The sequence below is a fragment of the Camelus dromedarius genome, chromosome 6, assembly GCF_036321535.1.
Source record: "Camelus dromedarius isolate mCamDro1 chromosome 6, mCamDro1.pat, whole genome shotgun sequence".
Classification (NCBI taxonomy): domain Eukaryota; kingdom Metazoa; phylum Chordata; class Mammalia; order Artiodactyla; family Camelidae; genus Camelus; species Camelus dromedarius.
In genome coordinates this window covers 32622788-32638033 of record NC_087441.1, presented here as the reverse complement: position 1 = coordinate 32638033, position 15246 = coordinate 32622788, and the positions used below count along the sequence as shown (strand labels likewise).

General features: G+C 37.6%; 1 protein-coding gene across 6 annotated transcripts in view; it reads left to right on the top strand.

The window, feature by feature from the left end:
• Nucleotides 1-15246, top strand: part of NCOA7 (nuclear receptor coactivator 7) — a 130396-nt gene that overhangs the window by 80244 nt on the left and 34906 nt on the right. For 5 of the 6 annotated variants that reach the window (XM_031456270.2, XM_031456269.2, XM_031456272.2 and 2 more), the window contains exons 6-10: nucleotides 4088-4201; nucleotides 4764-4889; nucleotides 6488-6672; nucleotides 10845-11890; nucleotides 13189-13357. In XM_031456270.2, the coding sequence (XP_031312130.1) occupies nucleotides 4088-4201; nucleotides 4764-4889; nucleotides 6488-6672; nucleotides 10845-11890; nucleotides 13189-13357 (1640 nt within the window). The remainder of the gene's footprint in view (nucleotides 1-4087; nucleotides 4202-4763; nucleotides 4890-6487; nucleotides 6673-10844; nucleotides 11891-13188; nucleotides 13358-15246) is intronic. The other variant, XM_031456273.2, reaches the window with a different exon arrangement.

The following is a 15246-nucleotide window of genomic DNA, read 5'->3' as shown; positions in this document are numbered from 1 at the left end:
GTATAATTTCATACATATTCTTAGAATGTTTAATTTAGAATTGCAAGTTTCAGTTTAGTCCACTCCTGGGGTACGTTATGGTCATCGTTTTATCTTAAATTAGGTAAAATTTTTGTCATTTTTATCATGATTTGATACCATGACAAAGGTGGAGACACTCAGCAGGACCATCAAGAAAAGGCCACAGACACATGAAAAGATGCTCAGCATCGCGAATTATTAGAGAAATGCTAATCAAAACCACAGTGTGGCATCACCTCACACCGATCAGAACAGCTGTCATCAAAAAGTCTACACATAATAAATGCTGGAGAGAGTGTGGGGAAGGGGAACCCTCCTTTACTGTTGGTAGGAATGTAAATTGGTACAGCCAGTATGGAAAACAGTTTTTTTTAAGTTTCCTTAAAAAACAAAAAATAAAGCTGTCATATGATCCAGCAATCCCACTCCTGGGTATACATCCAGAAAAAATGTAAACTAATTCAGAAAGACACATATACCCCAATATTGATAGCAGCACTATTTACAATAGCCAAGTCATGGAGACAGCCCAAGTGCCCATCAACAGACAGATGGCTTAAGATGTGTGTGTGTGTGTGTGTGTGTGTGTGTGTGTAATTATATGTATATATATTATACATATATACATATGTATTTATATATAAAATGGAATATATGTATGTAATGGAATTCTACTCAGCCGTAAAAAGAATGAGATATTGCCATTAGCAGCAACATGGGTGGAACTAGAGAATATTATACTTAGTAAGTCAGAGAAAGACAAATATATGTATCACTTATATGTGGAATCTAACAAATAATACAAGTGAATCTATATACAAAGCAGAAAAAGACTCACAGACATAGAAAACAAACATAGATTACCAAAGGGAGAAGGAGGGAAGGAGAAAGGAACAAATTAGGAGTTTGGGATTAACAGATACAAAGTACTATGCATAAAATAGATAAGCAACAAGGATTTACTGTGTAGCACAGGGAAACTGTGTTCAGTATCTTGTGATAACCTATAATGTAATATAATCTGAAAAAAACCATATAGTTGAATCAGTTAACTATATAACTGAAACTAACACAATATTGTAAGTCAACTATACTTCAATTTTAAAAGGCCATGGTTTTTTTTAGTACTTTATTTGTTAAACTGAACAAAATTGACAAATTGTATAATTTTGCCATTCTAGGTTAATCCAGCAAATTTTTTTCAGTACCTTCTATATAAGATATTCTTGTATTTCTACTTGAAAACTACATTTGGCCAATGAATGTAAATGACCCAGCCATGGACAGATCCTTGCTGAGGCCAAGTTTCCAGTCCCATCCATAGAACTGCTTGGTTGCCATGAGCGTATTCTGGTTCCACTGTTGATTTACTAGACCATCTTCCTGCATCTCTATATTATAGTGACATTTAATTCTTTCAGGGTGGATATTGCTACTTCTAAGTATATCTTCATTCAGGCAGTAGTTATACTGTTCTTTGCATTTCTTTCAAGGCAGCAAATGGAGCCAACAGGCCATAAATTGGCCAGTTTGTACTATCATGCTTTTGGTATTTTATGTTCGTGTCAAAAGGAGAAATTAGTATACTGTCAGTAGCAGGTACTTGAGGGGAATTATGCATTAAAACTTTTCAAAAATTAATACATTTTTATCTCCAGGAAAATTAACAGATATCAATCTCTTTTATTGGGTTTCTTATAATCTGGGGTATTGCTGCATAATGTGTAACTGACGCATAGCAGAGAACGTAGGCATGAACTTGGTAACTCAGGCTGAAGACCATAGTCACGAACTTAGTAAAACAATTTATGGTCATTGCTTATTCTTTTACCAAGTCCATGAACAAAACAACTTACTGGATTAAGGTCCAGCAGCTAATAGGAGGTATAGGGACTTCTAATATGCTGACTATGTTTTAAAAATACCAGAAACAGATGCCTCAGGGCTTCACTTCCTTTGGCCTTTTAGTAGCTGACCTGGGTAAGTCAGTTCCTTTTTTGGACCTCAGTTTCCTTATCTTTGAAATGCGGGGTTCAGCTGTGTTATCTCAGAAGTCCCTCCTAGCCTTTACTGTGCTGTCCGACTCTCAAATTTAACTGAAAACACGTGCTGTTAGTTGTCCACGATCTGACTGTACTCATGATTTTTCTGGCAAAGATGAGGAATTGAGAAAAGTGAAATTGATTGAGGGGCTTTCAAAAACTATAGATAATCTTTTGCTTTCAAAGATTTTTAAATATGCCTGTTAGGGGTATGTTAGGGTTCGGGTCTCAGTAGATCTGATAAATCAAAACCAGTTTTATCTGCTCTGGTTCCAGAAAATTTGAGACTCACTCTTTTAGAGACTGATTTGATGGCCACTGTGAGGTAGGAAAGAAAACTGACCTGAGTGGATGAGTGTTGGAGCAGACCCTGAATTATTTTCTGAAGTCAATAAAAAAATTCACCCCTGCCCATAATCCAGGCTCACCTCCATGGTGAGGTAGCTCATGTTCTGGCTGAGTTTCCCAGTGTTCAACTGCCACCTCTGTCTATAGTACAGTGAATTTGAGTTCAAGCATAGGAATTATCTTTAAAAAAATTTTTCATTGAAAAAAAAAAAGGTTTACAATGTGTTAATTTCTGGTGTATAGCATAGTGATTAAGTGATTCAGTTTTATGTATATATATTCCTTTTCATATTCTTTTTCATTATAGGCTATTATAATGAATATAGTTCCCTGTGCTATACAGTAGAGATTTGTTGTTTATTTTATATATAGTAGTTAATATCTGCTAATCTCGAACTCCCAATTTATTTCTTCCCACCCTCTTTGCCCCCTGGTAAGTGTGTTTTCTGTGTCTGACTCTGTTTCTGTTTTGTAAATAAGTTCATTTTTGTGTTTTTTTTTTTAGATTCCACATATAAGTGATATCATATGGTATTTTTCTTTTTCTTTCTGGCTTACTTCATTTAGAATGACGATCTCCAGGTCCATCCATGTTGCTGCTGATGGCACTATTTTATTCCTTTTTATGGCTGAGTAGTATTCCATTGTGTATACATATGTGTGTATATATATCACATCTTTAACTACTCATCTGTCAATGGACATTTAGATTGTTTCTATGTCTTGGCTATTGTAAATAGTGCTGCTATGAACATTGAGGTGCATGTATCTTTTTGAATTAGAGCTTCCTCCAGGTATATGCCCTGAAGTGGGATTGCTGGATCATAAGGTAAGTCTGTTTTTAGTTTTTTAAGGAATCTCCATACTGTTTTCCATAATGGCTGCTCCGAACTACATTCCCAGCAACGGTGTAAGAGGATTCCCTCTTCTCTAAACCCTCTACAGCATTTATCATCTGTGGACTTTTTAATGATGGCCAGTCTGACTACCTCATTGTAGTTTTGATTTGCATTTCTCTGATAATTAGTGATATTGAGCATTTTTTCATGTGTCTGTTGGCCATTTTTAGTCTTCACTGGAGAATTGCTTGTTTAGGTCTTCTGCCCACGTTTGGATTGGGTTGTTTGCTTTTTTGTTATTAAGTTTTATGAGCTGTTTTTATATTCTGGACATTAAGCCCTTGTCAGTTGCATCATTCACAAATATTTTCTCCCATTCCATAGGTTGTCTTTTTGTTTTGTTTATAGTTTCCTCTGCTGCTGACCACATTTTATGTTTAGAAGCATGCTATGCTACACTCTCCTCTATTCCCTTGTACTATTAGTACCCTCCCTGGAAGGCTCTTCCCTCTCTATCCAAATCCTATATACTGTTTAAGGCTTTACTGGGACCCACCTGCTTCATGGGGCCTGTGCAAAATATTTGCCACCTTGCTCTCCCCTTCTGTGAGCTCCTGCAGTGTCTACAGGTGTGTTCAATACCCTTTGTTTTGCACACATTCGTATTGCTGAGTACCATCTCATGGATTAGTCTGAAAGACCCCCACGTTGCTCATGAGCTCTGCAACAGCCAGCTAGGTCTTAGTCATACACCCTTGCGGAGAGTGACTGCTCTAAACGCTGCTAGTGGTTGGCCTGATTCTTGGGACTCACCTAGCTTTGCTTTCCCATTCTCAGGTTCTTTTTGTGCCAGATGCCAACTTTCCTTCCAGTACCTTAAGGTTATCATCATCCAGTCCTGGTGCTACTGTCTCTCCTTCATCATCAGATGCAGAATATGATAAACTGCCTGTATGTATGCCATTCCTGCACTGAAGCTCATATTTATCAACAGTGGTTTTTGAGTTAAGGAATTCTACATGTTGTTTTTCACAAGATTTTTTCTGAAATTCCCACCCCTTTGGTAATTTGTCATTAGTTGAGAGAATGCATCCTATGGAGAAGAAACTTGTTCACATTTAAGGTCTCAAAGGCAGAAATGCATGCCTTGTGTACGTAAAAATATGAAGTTAAACTCTCAATGAGACCAATAGTTTATTTGTACTACTATTATGCCTTTTTCTAAAGAATTTGAACCCTGAGTCAAATATAAATTCTTTCATTTAAGGTATTTTCTAAAGACATTTGATGAGACATTTTTATGAGTTCATATATGCATGGTTTTGTTTTTTTAGTCTTTGTTTGATTTAGGTATTTGTGATTTTTTGAAGGACAAATGACATTTGCCTTTTTTTTTAATGTTTGAGTTAAATAGAAACAGGTTACTTATAGGGAACTTAGACGGCTTATTTCATATAAATAATCTTTTGAAAAAGTGCTTGTATTTGATTTTGGAAATTTTTGCTTTCTAAAGGATGCTGACTTAGCAAGAAAGGCCTTAAAACCCATTGAAAGAGTCTTATCATCCACTTCTGAAGAAGACGAGCCAGGCGTGGTAAAATTTTTAAAAATGAATTGTCGATACTTCACCGATGGAAAGGTATATGGCAATGCAGTTTGTTTCCTTTTCTTGGAATGTATGGAAAACTAAACGAGGTTCCAAATTACTGAAAGCAGCCTACTGTAAATAAAATATCTTACCCAAAGTTTCAGCTTAAGATTTCACAACTGTCCATTAGTTTTGCCCTGTTGGATGCCTGGCATTTTACTTGTTGAGGGAGTAGTGATGATTGGAAATGTCAGTCTTTGTGACCTTGAATTTATCATTTATGTTTGAGTTCTTAATGCCTATAAATTGTTAGGGAGACAATATAGAATATGTTTAACAGCAAAAGCTGGAGTCAGACTTGCTGAATTTAAATTCCAACTCTGGGGGAGGGTATAGCTCAAGTGGTAGAGCACACGCGTAGCATAACTGAGGTCCTGGGTTTGAACCGAGTACCTCCTCCAAAAATAAATCTTAACTACCTACCCCTCACACCAAAATAATAATAATAATAATAATAATAATTTTTTTAAATAAATAAATTCCAACTCTATTACTACCAGCTCTGAGACCAGTAGCAAAGTATTTGAATTTCGTAAGCTTCTATTTTCCTCATCTATAAAATTTAATTAATAGGATGTGCTAAGTAAAAGAGAATTCATGTAAAGAGCTTAGCACCTAACCTGGGCAATAGTAAGTTCTCAACCTGTTTGCTGCTGGAGATGCTGGTATGAAAAATGGCAGTTATATCATGTTTTGAGTTCTTTTGGTTGTCAGTGTTTTATATAAAGAACAAATCTGATTTTGGGTGAGCCTCTGAAGAAAGGGTGATGTTGATAGAAAGCAAATTCCTGTGCTCGTGGTAGAGACTTCATGCCAGATTCAAATGGTAGGAAAATACATTATTGATATGCACCTAAAACTTAATGCAACCAAGAATAAGTAATGCCTGAAATGCAAAACTTTTTGCTAAGATGATCTCTAAACTCATTAAGAGTATCAAAATAAATCATTTACCTAAAGAGGGTCACTTGTATCCTGCTGTTTGGTATGTAACGTCCCTGTGGCCAACAAGGTCTATCATGTAATCTGACCAAGTTTCAGACTGTAAGTTGCCACCAAGCTACTGTTTTTGCTCTCAGTTTCCATAGTTTAGATATATTCACTTTTGTATGCAAAAATTTCATATTCGTATTTGTGTTGAATTTTTCTGAATGTGGGCTTTCTAAGCGTTTTAGAGCAAAATGTTTGGAGTGTTCTTTGGCACCCAGACTGAGCTGCATGGTACCATGTGCTTGTTGGACGTGTGGTGAAAACGTGCTAAGTGAACTGTAAAGTACCTAGTTCTCGATGGGGAAAGTACCTGGGACAGCCCTTCTCACCTGACAGACAGGGAACTGGGGAATCTGAGACATGATGTGAAACCCAGGACCCCATCACAGCCAGGCAGGTCTGTTTCTCTGCCTCACTCAGCACACGGCACCCAACGCTGCATTTCCTTAGCCTGTTTTTCCAGACCTCCTGGAGGGGATGTGCTTGCCCCGGAGGGTACCATGGTTCACAAAGTCCATGCAATGGCAACATGAGTTCATTTGAGCTGCGGGGGTGGTTGCATCTTGCCTGTAGCGACTCTGTCCTGTCTTTTTCTTCAGGGTGTGGTTGGAGGTGTCATGATTGTCACTCCTAACAACATCATGTTTGACCCTCACAAGTCCGATCCTCTGGTCATTGAGAATGGATGTGAGGAGTACGGCCTCATTTGCCCCATGGAAGAGGTTGTTTCCATCGCCCTCTACAATGACATTTCCCACATGAAGATCAAAGATGCCTTGCCATCGTAAGAGATGTTTCTTTGTTTACCAGAAAAAGGGTGGTGTTGGGAGAATTAAATGCAGTTTAAAAAGTGTGAAGGCATTGGCAGGAGTGAGAGATTGTATAGAGATGAATTTGAAGGTAGAAGATTTGTGCATTAAATTTGAAAAAATAGAAAAATGAGATGAAATGGAAATGATAAAGTCAATGCTAAGGAAGAGTGGAGCACACAGAGATGAAAGGAGAAAAGCAAAAAAGCCAGCATGTAAAAATCATATTTGTTTGACTTATTTTTCTGAATAGCAATGCCTGTTCTTAATGGATTTATGAAAGAATAAATGAAGTTTCTCTGAAAGAATTTGTCTAATTACCAATAAGAGAGTAGTATTTTCTATTTGGTTTAATTGGTAAGCAGAGTTATGTTCTTCCTCATTCAAATTCTAGGATGGACAGCCTTCCAGACCCGCATCTTCTCTTAATCTTGCGTGGAGAGAAATTTGCGGGACGGTGCAGAGGCCACTGCCCCTGTAGCCAGCCTGCCTTAAGTGGTGTGAAAAGGGAGTAATACTATTTGTTTTGTCTCTGAAACGTAGGTGGATATTCCTTTAGTCCTGATTGGTTTTGCCTTATAATGCTGAGGGTTTTGTTTTTTTGTTTTTTTTTAAACAAGGCTCTCCATGAAGAAAAAGTTAAGCAAGCTCAGGAAATCGATTCACTTGTAGGGCTAATCTGATTCTTTCTGCCATTTTGTCGGCGTGTCTGTTTCTGTATACTGTTAGGCCAGCAGTAAAATAAAACTCTTTAGAAACTCTCAGTGATCGAAAGGAGTAAGCAATACAGTGGGTCCAAGAGTACAAAGGGAAACTAGCCCTTGGGATTCATGAAAAAAAGAAAGGAGGGTAACTAGGGAACTAACAGACACAAGAGTCCCTGGGGGTTTATGCCGGCAGGTTCCCCTGGCCTTCTGCCACAGCCCTTAGCGTCTGATCTACTCAGCCTTTACACGTGTCAGGCCACGGAAGCAACCGTCGGACACAGGCACTCAGGCAGTCTCAGCGTGGAGACGGAAGTGTCCAAGTGAGACGTTTAGGAGGCAGTGTAGCATGATAAGGTCTGGAGCCACACTGCCTGGCTTTCTCTGGCTCTGCCACTTATGGCTCCATGACCTTCATGAGTGACTCAGTCTCGAGCCTCAGTTTTCTCATCTGTAAAATGGGATTCATAGTATTCTCAGCTTGCAGAGCTATTATAAGAACTAAGAGCATTGATAACACCAAAACTCATAGGAAATAGCCTAATGCCTAATAAGTGTAGGCTTTTAGTATTGGAACCTTCAATTCATACCTGAAACTCTGTTCATTGTTCTGTGGGCATCTTTATCCATGCAGATTGAGGCTTCTAAAGCATCTTAGTACATGCCTCTTGTGTGGCAAGGATATGAAGAAGAGGGGGGTCACGGCCCTTGTCCTGCAGTCTGCTGGGTTCAACAGACAGGTTGGCAGAAGTGCTGATTGAAAAGCACTGCAAACATAGAAGTGCACACAGCATTTATGAGAACCACGTGAGGGAGTGTCCAGTTGCCTTAAACCTTGGATGACGAGGAGGAGAGGGAGTAAAGGAGCTAGTTTTGGAAAGAAAGTATGAACATTGGGTTCTCTGTGACAAGAAGGAAGTAGATAAGAAGAGGTAAAAATACAGTTCAGTTTGGAAGTGGCTGGCCAGGCAGATAGGGGCATTTCTTGCCCAGTGCTGGCTTCTAATGGAGTAATACTATTGCACATCTTCAGCTTAGGATGTTAGGCATTCCTTTTAATAGTAGAGAAGGTACAGCTTTACAGAAAGATTTCTCTCAATGTGAGATTGTGTTTAATGATCCAGGGCTAATGCTGTAGCTGGAGTGGGGAGAGAGAGAGCAGAGTTCAGAATTGGCTCCTAATGTGCTGAAATTATTTCAGAGTTGTACAGTGATTCCTGCCGTGGATACACATATATAAAGACTTTTTGGTCTAGTGAACAATATGTGCACCAGTGAACTGAATAGAATGTTAGTGGAATCAGTGTGAAATGAACTTGGGATTCACTTTAGAATTCCATCAATTGTTTAAAAATTTGCTTTAAATTTCATTCTCATTTAAAGTTGTATGGTAAAACAGGAAGTGCAGATTATCTAGCTGCCATGTGAAAATATTTTTTTAAAGTGTATGTATGTGTGTGTGAAATCTCTCCATTCTCACCTTTGGGATTTGTATGTTTTGTGTGGGATGTTTTTTAACTCCAGCTGCCACAGAAACTAGGAAGGAAACAAACAAAGGGATTATTGATCATCACTCGGTGCGTGGCTGAGTCTAGAAAACATTCATTAACAGCAGAGCCGGTTGACACCACTGTGCACTTTGCCCCAGCAGAGCTTGGCAGCTACAATGCAGAAAAGCAGATGGCAGAATTAATCCCGTCTTGGATTAGGGAGAACAAGAAGGGAGGGGTAGGTGAGAAGGTAATACAGGAGGCTGATTACAGTGCAGTCAGATGCATTCTTTGTGGACGTCAGGCTAGCTAGAGAAGGAAAGGGGCTTAGGTGTTCACAGAAGACAGTTTTGTTTATTAATTTGCTAATTAAGTATGTGAAGAGCTGGGCTTCTTTGTTACAGGCCTTTAATATGCCAAATTAAATTTTGGGTCTGAAAATGGAAATTATACCACGTTGCACTAACTTGTTTGACTCTAGGATTAAAGCATCTTTAGTGTCTCCTGCGATGCTAGGGGTGGGCAGAACACCTTTGTGTATGCAGGTGCCCGCAGGACAGAGACACTGTCACAGTGATCTTTTGTATATAGCATTTTGGGGCTCAGTGAATGCTTATTGAACTGAAATGAATTTATGAATTAAAGAGGTTTTTTTTAAAGGATTTGTCAGAGCCTACAATTACATAGGCTTTTATTTTGTATTGGAAAAGTATTGGAAAAGCATAGATGTCCTGTGCAAGTGATTTATTCAGTAACTTTGGGGAGACAGTCTTGTAACTTGAGAACTTCCTGGCACTTTGTTGTTTTATTGTCATAATTATTTAAAAGCCAGAATAATAAAGTATTACCTGAATGTGGTTTAGCCATTTTAGAAAATCTATTTCTGAAACCTGAAAATGTTATTTTTAAAAAAGGTTTTTATATCTGTTTTTAACCCAGTATCAACACTAAGGTAAGTAAAACTACAGATTGCTCAAGATTATTTCCAATCAGAGTTCAGAAAGTATATTTCTTGACAATTATTTTATGCTTGGAGGAGGGCATATTTAATCAATATTGTTGTGTAATTCGGAAGTTCTGGGTAGTAAATCATCTATTATTAAGGAAAAGCAGTCAACTGTGTCCCAGCACAGTATATTTCAACTGATAAACCAGTTGCTCATGGCCACTGCTTATTGTCATAAAGGAAAATGATACTGTCGTAAAATGAAAGAGTTAAGAAGTTTAAACTTAGTTAAGAAAGTTAAAGTAAGTATTGTAAGTAAAAGCTTATTTGATTTACTTTTCTATGAATTTTCAGACTGTAACACGGAGCAGGTGCTATATATCCACAGTAATAGTGGGAGCATCCTTTGCATTTCCCTCAGGAGTAGAAGGATGTCTGTTGTGGGGAGCATCAGGTCCTGAGCTGTGAAACCCACAATTAGGGTTCAGTGCCAGTTACTTCATAGAGCAGTTAAATCAGTAGCTACTAAGTCAATGAGCCATTCTGAATTAATGCAGTTGGTTTATATACTATTTTATAAAAAAGGAAATGCATTTAATATTTAAGGAACTTTAGTCATGGTATTTTAGTGATGATACTAAAACATTTCCTCTCCTTTGTCCTTCATGAAAAGCAGAAACATTACTTCATCATTAAAAATCTGGTGGGTGACATCTCCATGTTCATCAATGACGTCAGATACCATTCATGTGTGTCTAGTGGGCTGTGCAAGCAACTCTCATGATTCTTTGTTTTGCTACTTTTTATAGTTGATTTACTTTTCATTTTGAAGTCAATTTCTTGATTTCATTTCCTTATTTTGAAATCACTCAAACATAAATTTAAGTTGTGGTATATTTATGTTTTGGTTTTTGGTTGGGTTTTGTTTTGGTTTTTGCCTTTCATCCATTTTGCTTTCATTTTTGTTTTTAACATTCCATGTGCACCCACCATTTTTCCCCTCACAGTGACCTACCTCAGGATCTTTGTCCTCTGTACAGGCCTGGAGAATGGGAAGACCTGGCTTCAGAAAAAGATATCAACCCATTCAGTAAGTTCAAATCTCTCAGCAAAGAAAAACGGCAGCAGAATGGAGAGAGAATCATCACTTCAGATTCCAAATCCACAAGGCCTTTGGAGAAGTCAACAGAATACACACAGACGAAGCCCTCAGACAGCTCTGTGTCAAGAAAGTTGAAGAAACTGGAATCCTCTACAGAGGCAGCCAGTGGATCTACCCCAGTAGCTAACATCCGCAAGGAACCTTCTGACACTCAGACTGCATTTGAATCTATAGCCAAAGAAAATTCTCTTTTAGGGGAAGATGATGACTTCGTTGACTTGGAAGAACTTTCTTCTCAAACTGATAGTGGAATGGACAAAAGAGACACCTCAAAAGAGTGCCTTTCTCTTGGCCCAGAGGAGCTAAGGAAGACTAAATCACAAATAATTAGTTCTACTGTGGAAAAGCAGGCACAGTCAGCCCTGAATTTTTCAGGACCAGAGTGTGATGCTGAATTGAAGGGGGCCCTAGACTTAGAAACCTGTGAGAAGCAGGATATAATGCCGGAGGTGGACAAGCAGTCTGGTTCCCCAGACAGCCAGGTGGAAAACACACTGAGCATACACGAAGATCTAGATAAAGTTAAACTCATTGAATATTACCTTAATAAGAACAAAGAGGGGACACAGTTATCTGATAACTTACAGAAGGCAGAGTTAACTGATGGCAAAAGCATTGAGCCCGTGGGAATAGACATCACCCTTAGTAGTTCTCTTCCTCAGGCAGGTGATCCCCCAACTGAGGGCAATAAAGAGCCAGAGAAAACCTGGGTAAAAGAGAGACCACCCCTTCCACTGCAACTAGGCTCTTCTACAGAAGAAAATATGAATAAAGAGTGTCCAGACTCCTCTTTGGAATCAACTCTGGACAATAGCTGCCAAGGCGCACAAATGGACAATAAATCCGAAATTCAGTTATGGCTATTAAAGAGAATTCAGGTACCCATTGAAGGTAAGCCATTTTTCTTTCATTTCTTTTATATTTTGTTGTGTAGGCATACCTTGTTTTGTTGTGCTTCACAGATAACGTGTTTTTTGCAAATTGAAAATTTGTGGCAACCCTGCATCAAGCAAGTCTATGGCACCCTGTTTCCAACAGCATTTGCTCACTTCATGTCTCTGTGTCACGTTTTGATAATTCTTGTAATATTTCAGGCTTTTTCACTATTATATTTGTTATGGTGATCTGTGATCAGGGATCTTTGCTATTACAACTACAACTTGCTGAAGGCTCAGATGATGGTTAGCATTTTTTAGCAATAAAGGATTCTTTAAGGTATGTACTTTTTTAGGTATAATGCTATTGCACACTTAATAGACTATGGTATAAACATAACTTTTACATACACTGGGAAACCAAAAAAATTGTGTTACTCAATTGATTGTGATATTCGCTTTATTGTGATGGTCTGGAACCAAACCTACAGTATCTCCAAGGTTTGCCTATATAGGTGCCTTTCTGAAATTTGCACAAATAGCAAAAAATAATAAAATAGTACAGTTATTTGAGAAAAGTGTTTTCTCAATAGAGTATATCTTTACTGATAAACCAGAAGGGTTTGAACTGCTCAGGTCCACTTATACTGAGATTTTTTTTCAATAAATATGAAACACAGTACTGTACCACCCATGGTTGGTTGATTCCACAGAAGAGGGACATGGAGGGCCATCTCTAAAGTTATACATGGATTTCTGACCACGCGGTGGTCAGTGCTTCTAACCCCTGTGTTGTTCACGGGTCAATTGTAATTGGGAAAAATTAGATATATGGTGGTATCTGTTTTGGAAATTGAACTATGATATTGAATTCTATTTCAAAGGTAGTTTGCTTTCAAGTAACCTTCCTTTTTCACTTTGAACTTCTAAATATTAAAGGAGTTTAAAAGATTTCTGAAGATATTTTAGTTCTAAAGTGAATTGCATTATGGTGTGATTGGGTTCTTGGTACCGTTTGTTAATACATCTTCACAGTTCTCCACTCTTGGCTGTTGTGTTGGTTTTTATGCTCATTCCTAGTTTGCAGCATCTCATGTGACGTAGACCAACCTAAAACAGCCAAACCTTTTTCCTTTTGTGCTAAAGAAGATCTGAAAAATTTAATTAGTCCTAATGTGATGATGTTGTATGATGTGTATATTTTGAGTTTCCATCACTAAGAGGGGGATTGGACACTATACTTTGTAAGTTGAAATGTTTTATTATCACCAATATTGTCAATGAGGGACTTTTTTTCCTTCATGTGTAATTCAGATATACTTCCTTCAAAAGAAGAGAAAAGCAAGACTCCACCCATGTTTCTGTGCATTAAAGTGGGAAAACCAATGAGAAAGTCCTTTGCCACTCACATGACAGCCATGGTCCAGCAGTACGGCAAACGAAGGAAGCAACCAGAGTACTGGTTTGCTGTTCCTCGGGAGAGGTGAGTGTGGGCTAAAATGAGAAATCTGTTGGTTAGTTAGATTGTAACTGCATCTCAATTTTTAAATTAATCTTGAAATGCTTAATTTTATTATTGAATAAGAGATTTCTCTTAATTGTACCTTTTAGACTTTTTAGAAGGATACTATTTCAGGAGCTTTCTGCTAAAGGGTGGTTTCAATATAGCAAATTTGAGGTCATCATAGGTACCGTGTGCTAAATCCCTTCCATAACTTTCTGCCCAGTTAAACTTTAAATGAAGGAAGATTGAAATATTCTCAAGTGCCAGTAATTGGAAGTGCTAAGCTGTTGGGAATAAAGGAATATGATGGAGCAGATCCAAACCCCAAGTGCAAGAGAGAGGCAGGATTTAAATTTAAAGTAACTAAATTCTGGGGTAACTAAAGATTGCTTTCTCCTTATGTAGAAGCTGTCTGTGACTCAGCAGCGTGAGAAATGTGATCAGAGGTCACCTGGGTGGGCTTGAGGGGCTTTATACCTCTAAAGAGATTTGTATTTTTAAAGTGCCAGCGAGAACATTTTATTGGTGATGAGACAGTCTCAGATAACAGGGGTAGTGGCAGAGACATTCTTCAGCCGTACCTCATTAACGAAATCTTTGTAATAGAAATAATTAGGAAACATCAGTTTTAGGAAAAAAAAAAGTTTTTCTTTTGTGTATGTGATAGAATAAATATGTCTTTACAAAGAACTTGCAATCAGTTTTCAAAATTATTAAACCTATGTTTTTCTTTTTCCTAACTAGTCACGAAGCATCATTATCTGGGCAGACCTTTTGTACAGACCAAGTGTAAATATACTCAGTGAGGTTCCTTAAGCATGAATTTTTAAGAAAGCAAAATTAAATTCCAAGCACCAGCACACCTTCTGGCTCATTAGTACCTAGAATGATAATTCTCATCGAGTTGCCTGATTTTAATATATTATACTTTAATGTGGAAATAATTAATAGGATTTTAATTACCAAATTTGCTAATATCTTTTCCCTGTCTTAGATACAAGCCTACATTAACATGGACATTAAACATGATTTCTTTCGTATTTTAAAAATATTTTCCTTTTCCCATGCTTGTAGCCACAACACTGTCTCAGTACTCAGGGATGCTGGGGAGATGCAGAGAAAAATGTGTCTTTTACATTGCTCCTGCTGAAATATTTTTAAGTAATAAATTATTGAAGCCCTGTTGAAATAAGTGTTCTAAAATCAGATTTCACAGATGGACAGTATCTTAGAGGTTAAGGCCAATTCCTGATTCTATAGGTGGGGAAAACAAAGCACTGAAACTCAGCCACATTTAGATTATGTGGACTTCTTGGTCTATCAGAAAAACTACCTGTCACATACCACTTTTTCTCTGGGAAAATGTATTTTTTATAATATAAAGAAATTAGTTTTTTTCAGTTTTATTATCTTTAATGAGACTGTGTGCACCAAGGACTCATCTAAATTGCTGTAATTACAGCAATCCTGTACATGTAGCTATTTTACTGTCATTTTTTAACCTTGAATAAATCTTAATGGTGGAATAGTGTATGCTCTTTGACCTCATACACAAGTAGTTTTTGTGAGCTTTTTAAAGTCGGTCACTTGCTGAATTCTAGTCCATTGTATTTTATAATATCCATGACTTTTGTCTTTGGCTAGCCAATAATCTGACATATTTAGTTTTGTTTCTTTAATTACTAATTAACCAAAGATTTCCTGGGAGGCATTATATCCCACTATGTTAATGATAGATTTTTTTGTGTGTAGATGTTAGGAAGTTTTTTTTTCAATTGTTCCTTTATGTATTTCCATTTCTACCTACCCTAAAAAGGAAGCCTCATTTTAGTTTAAGATTGGGAAAGATGAAATTCTGAAGTTAGTTC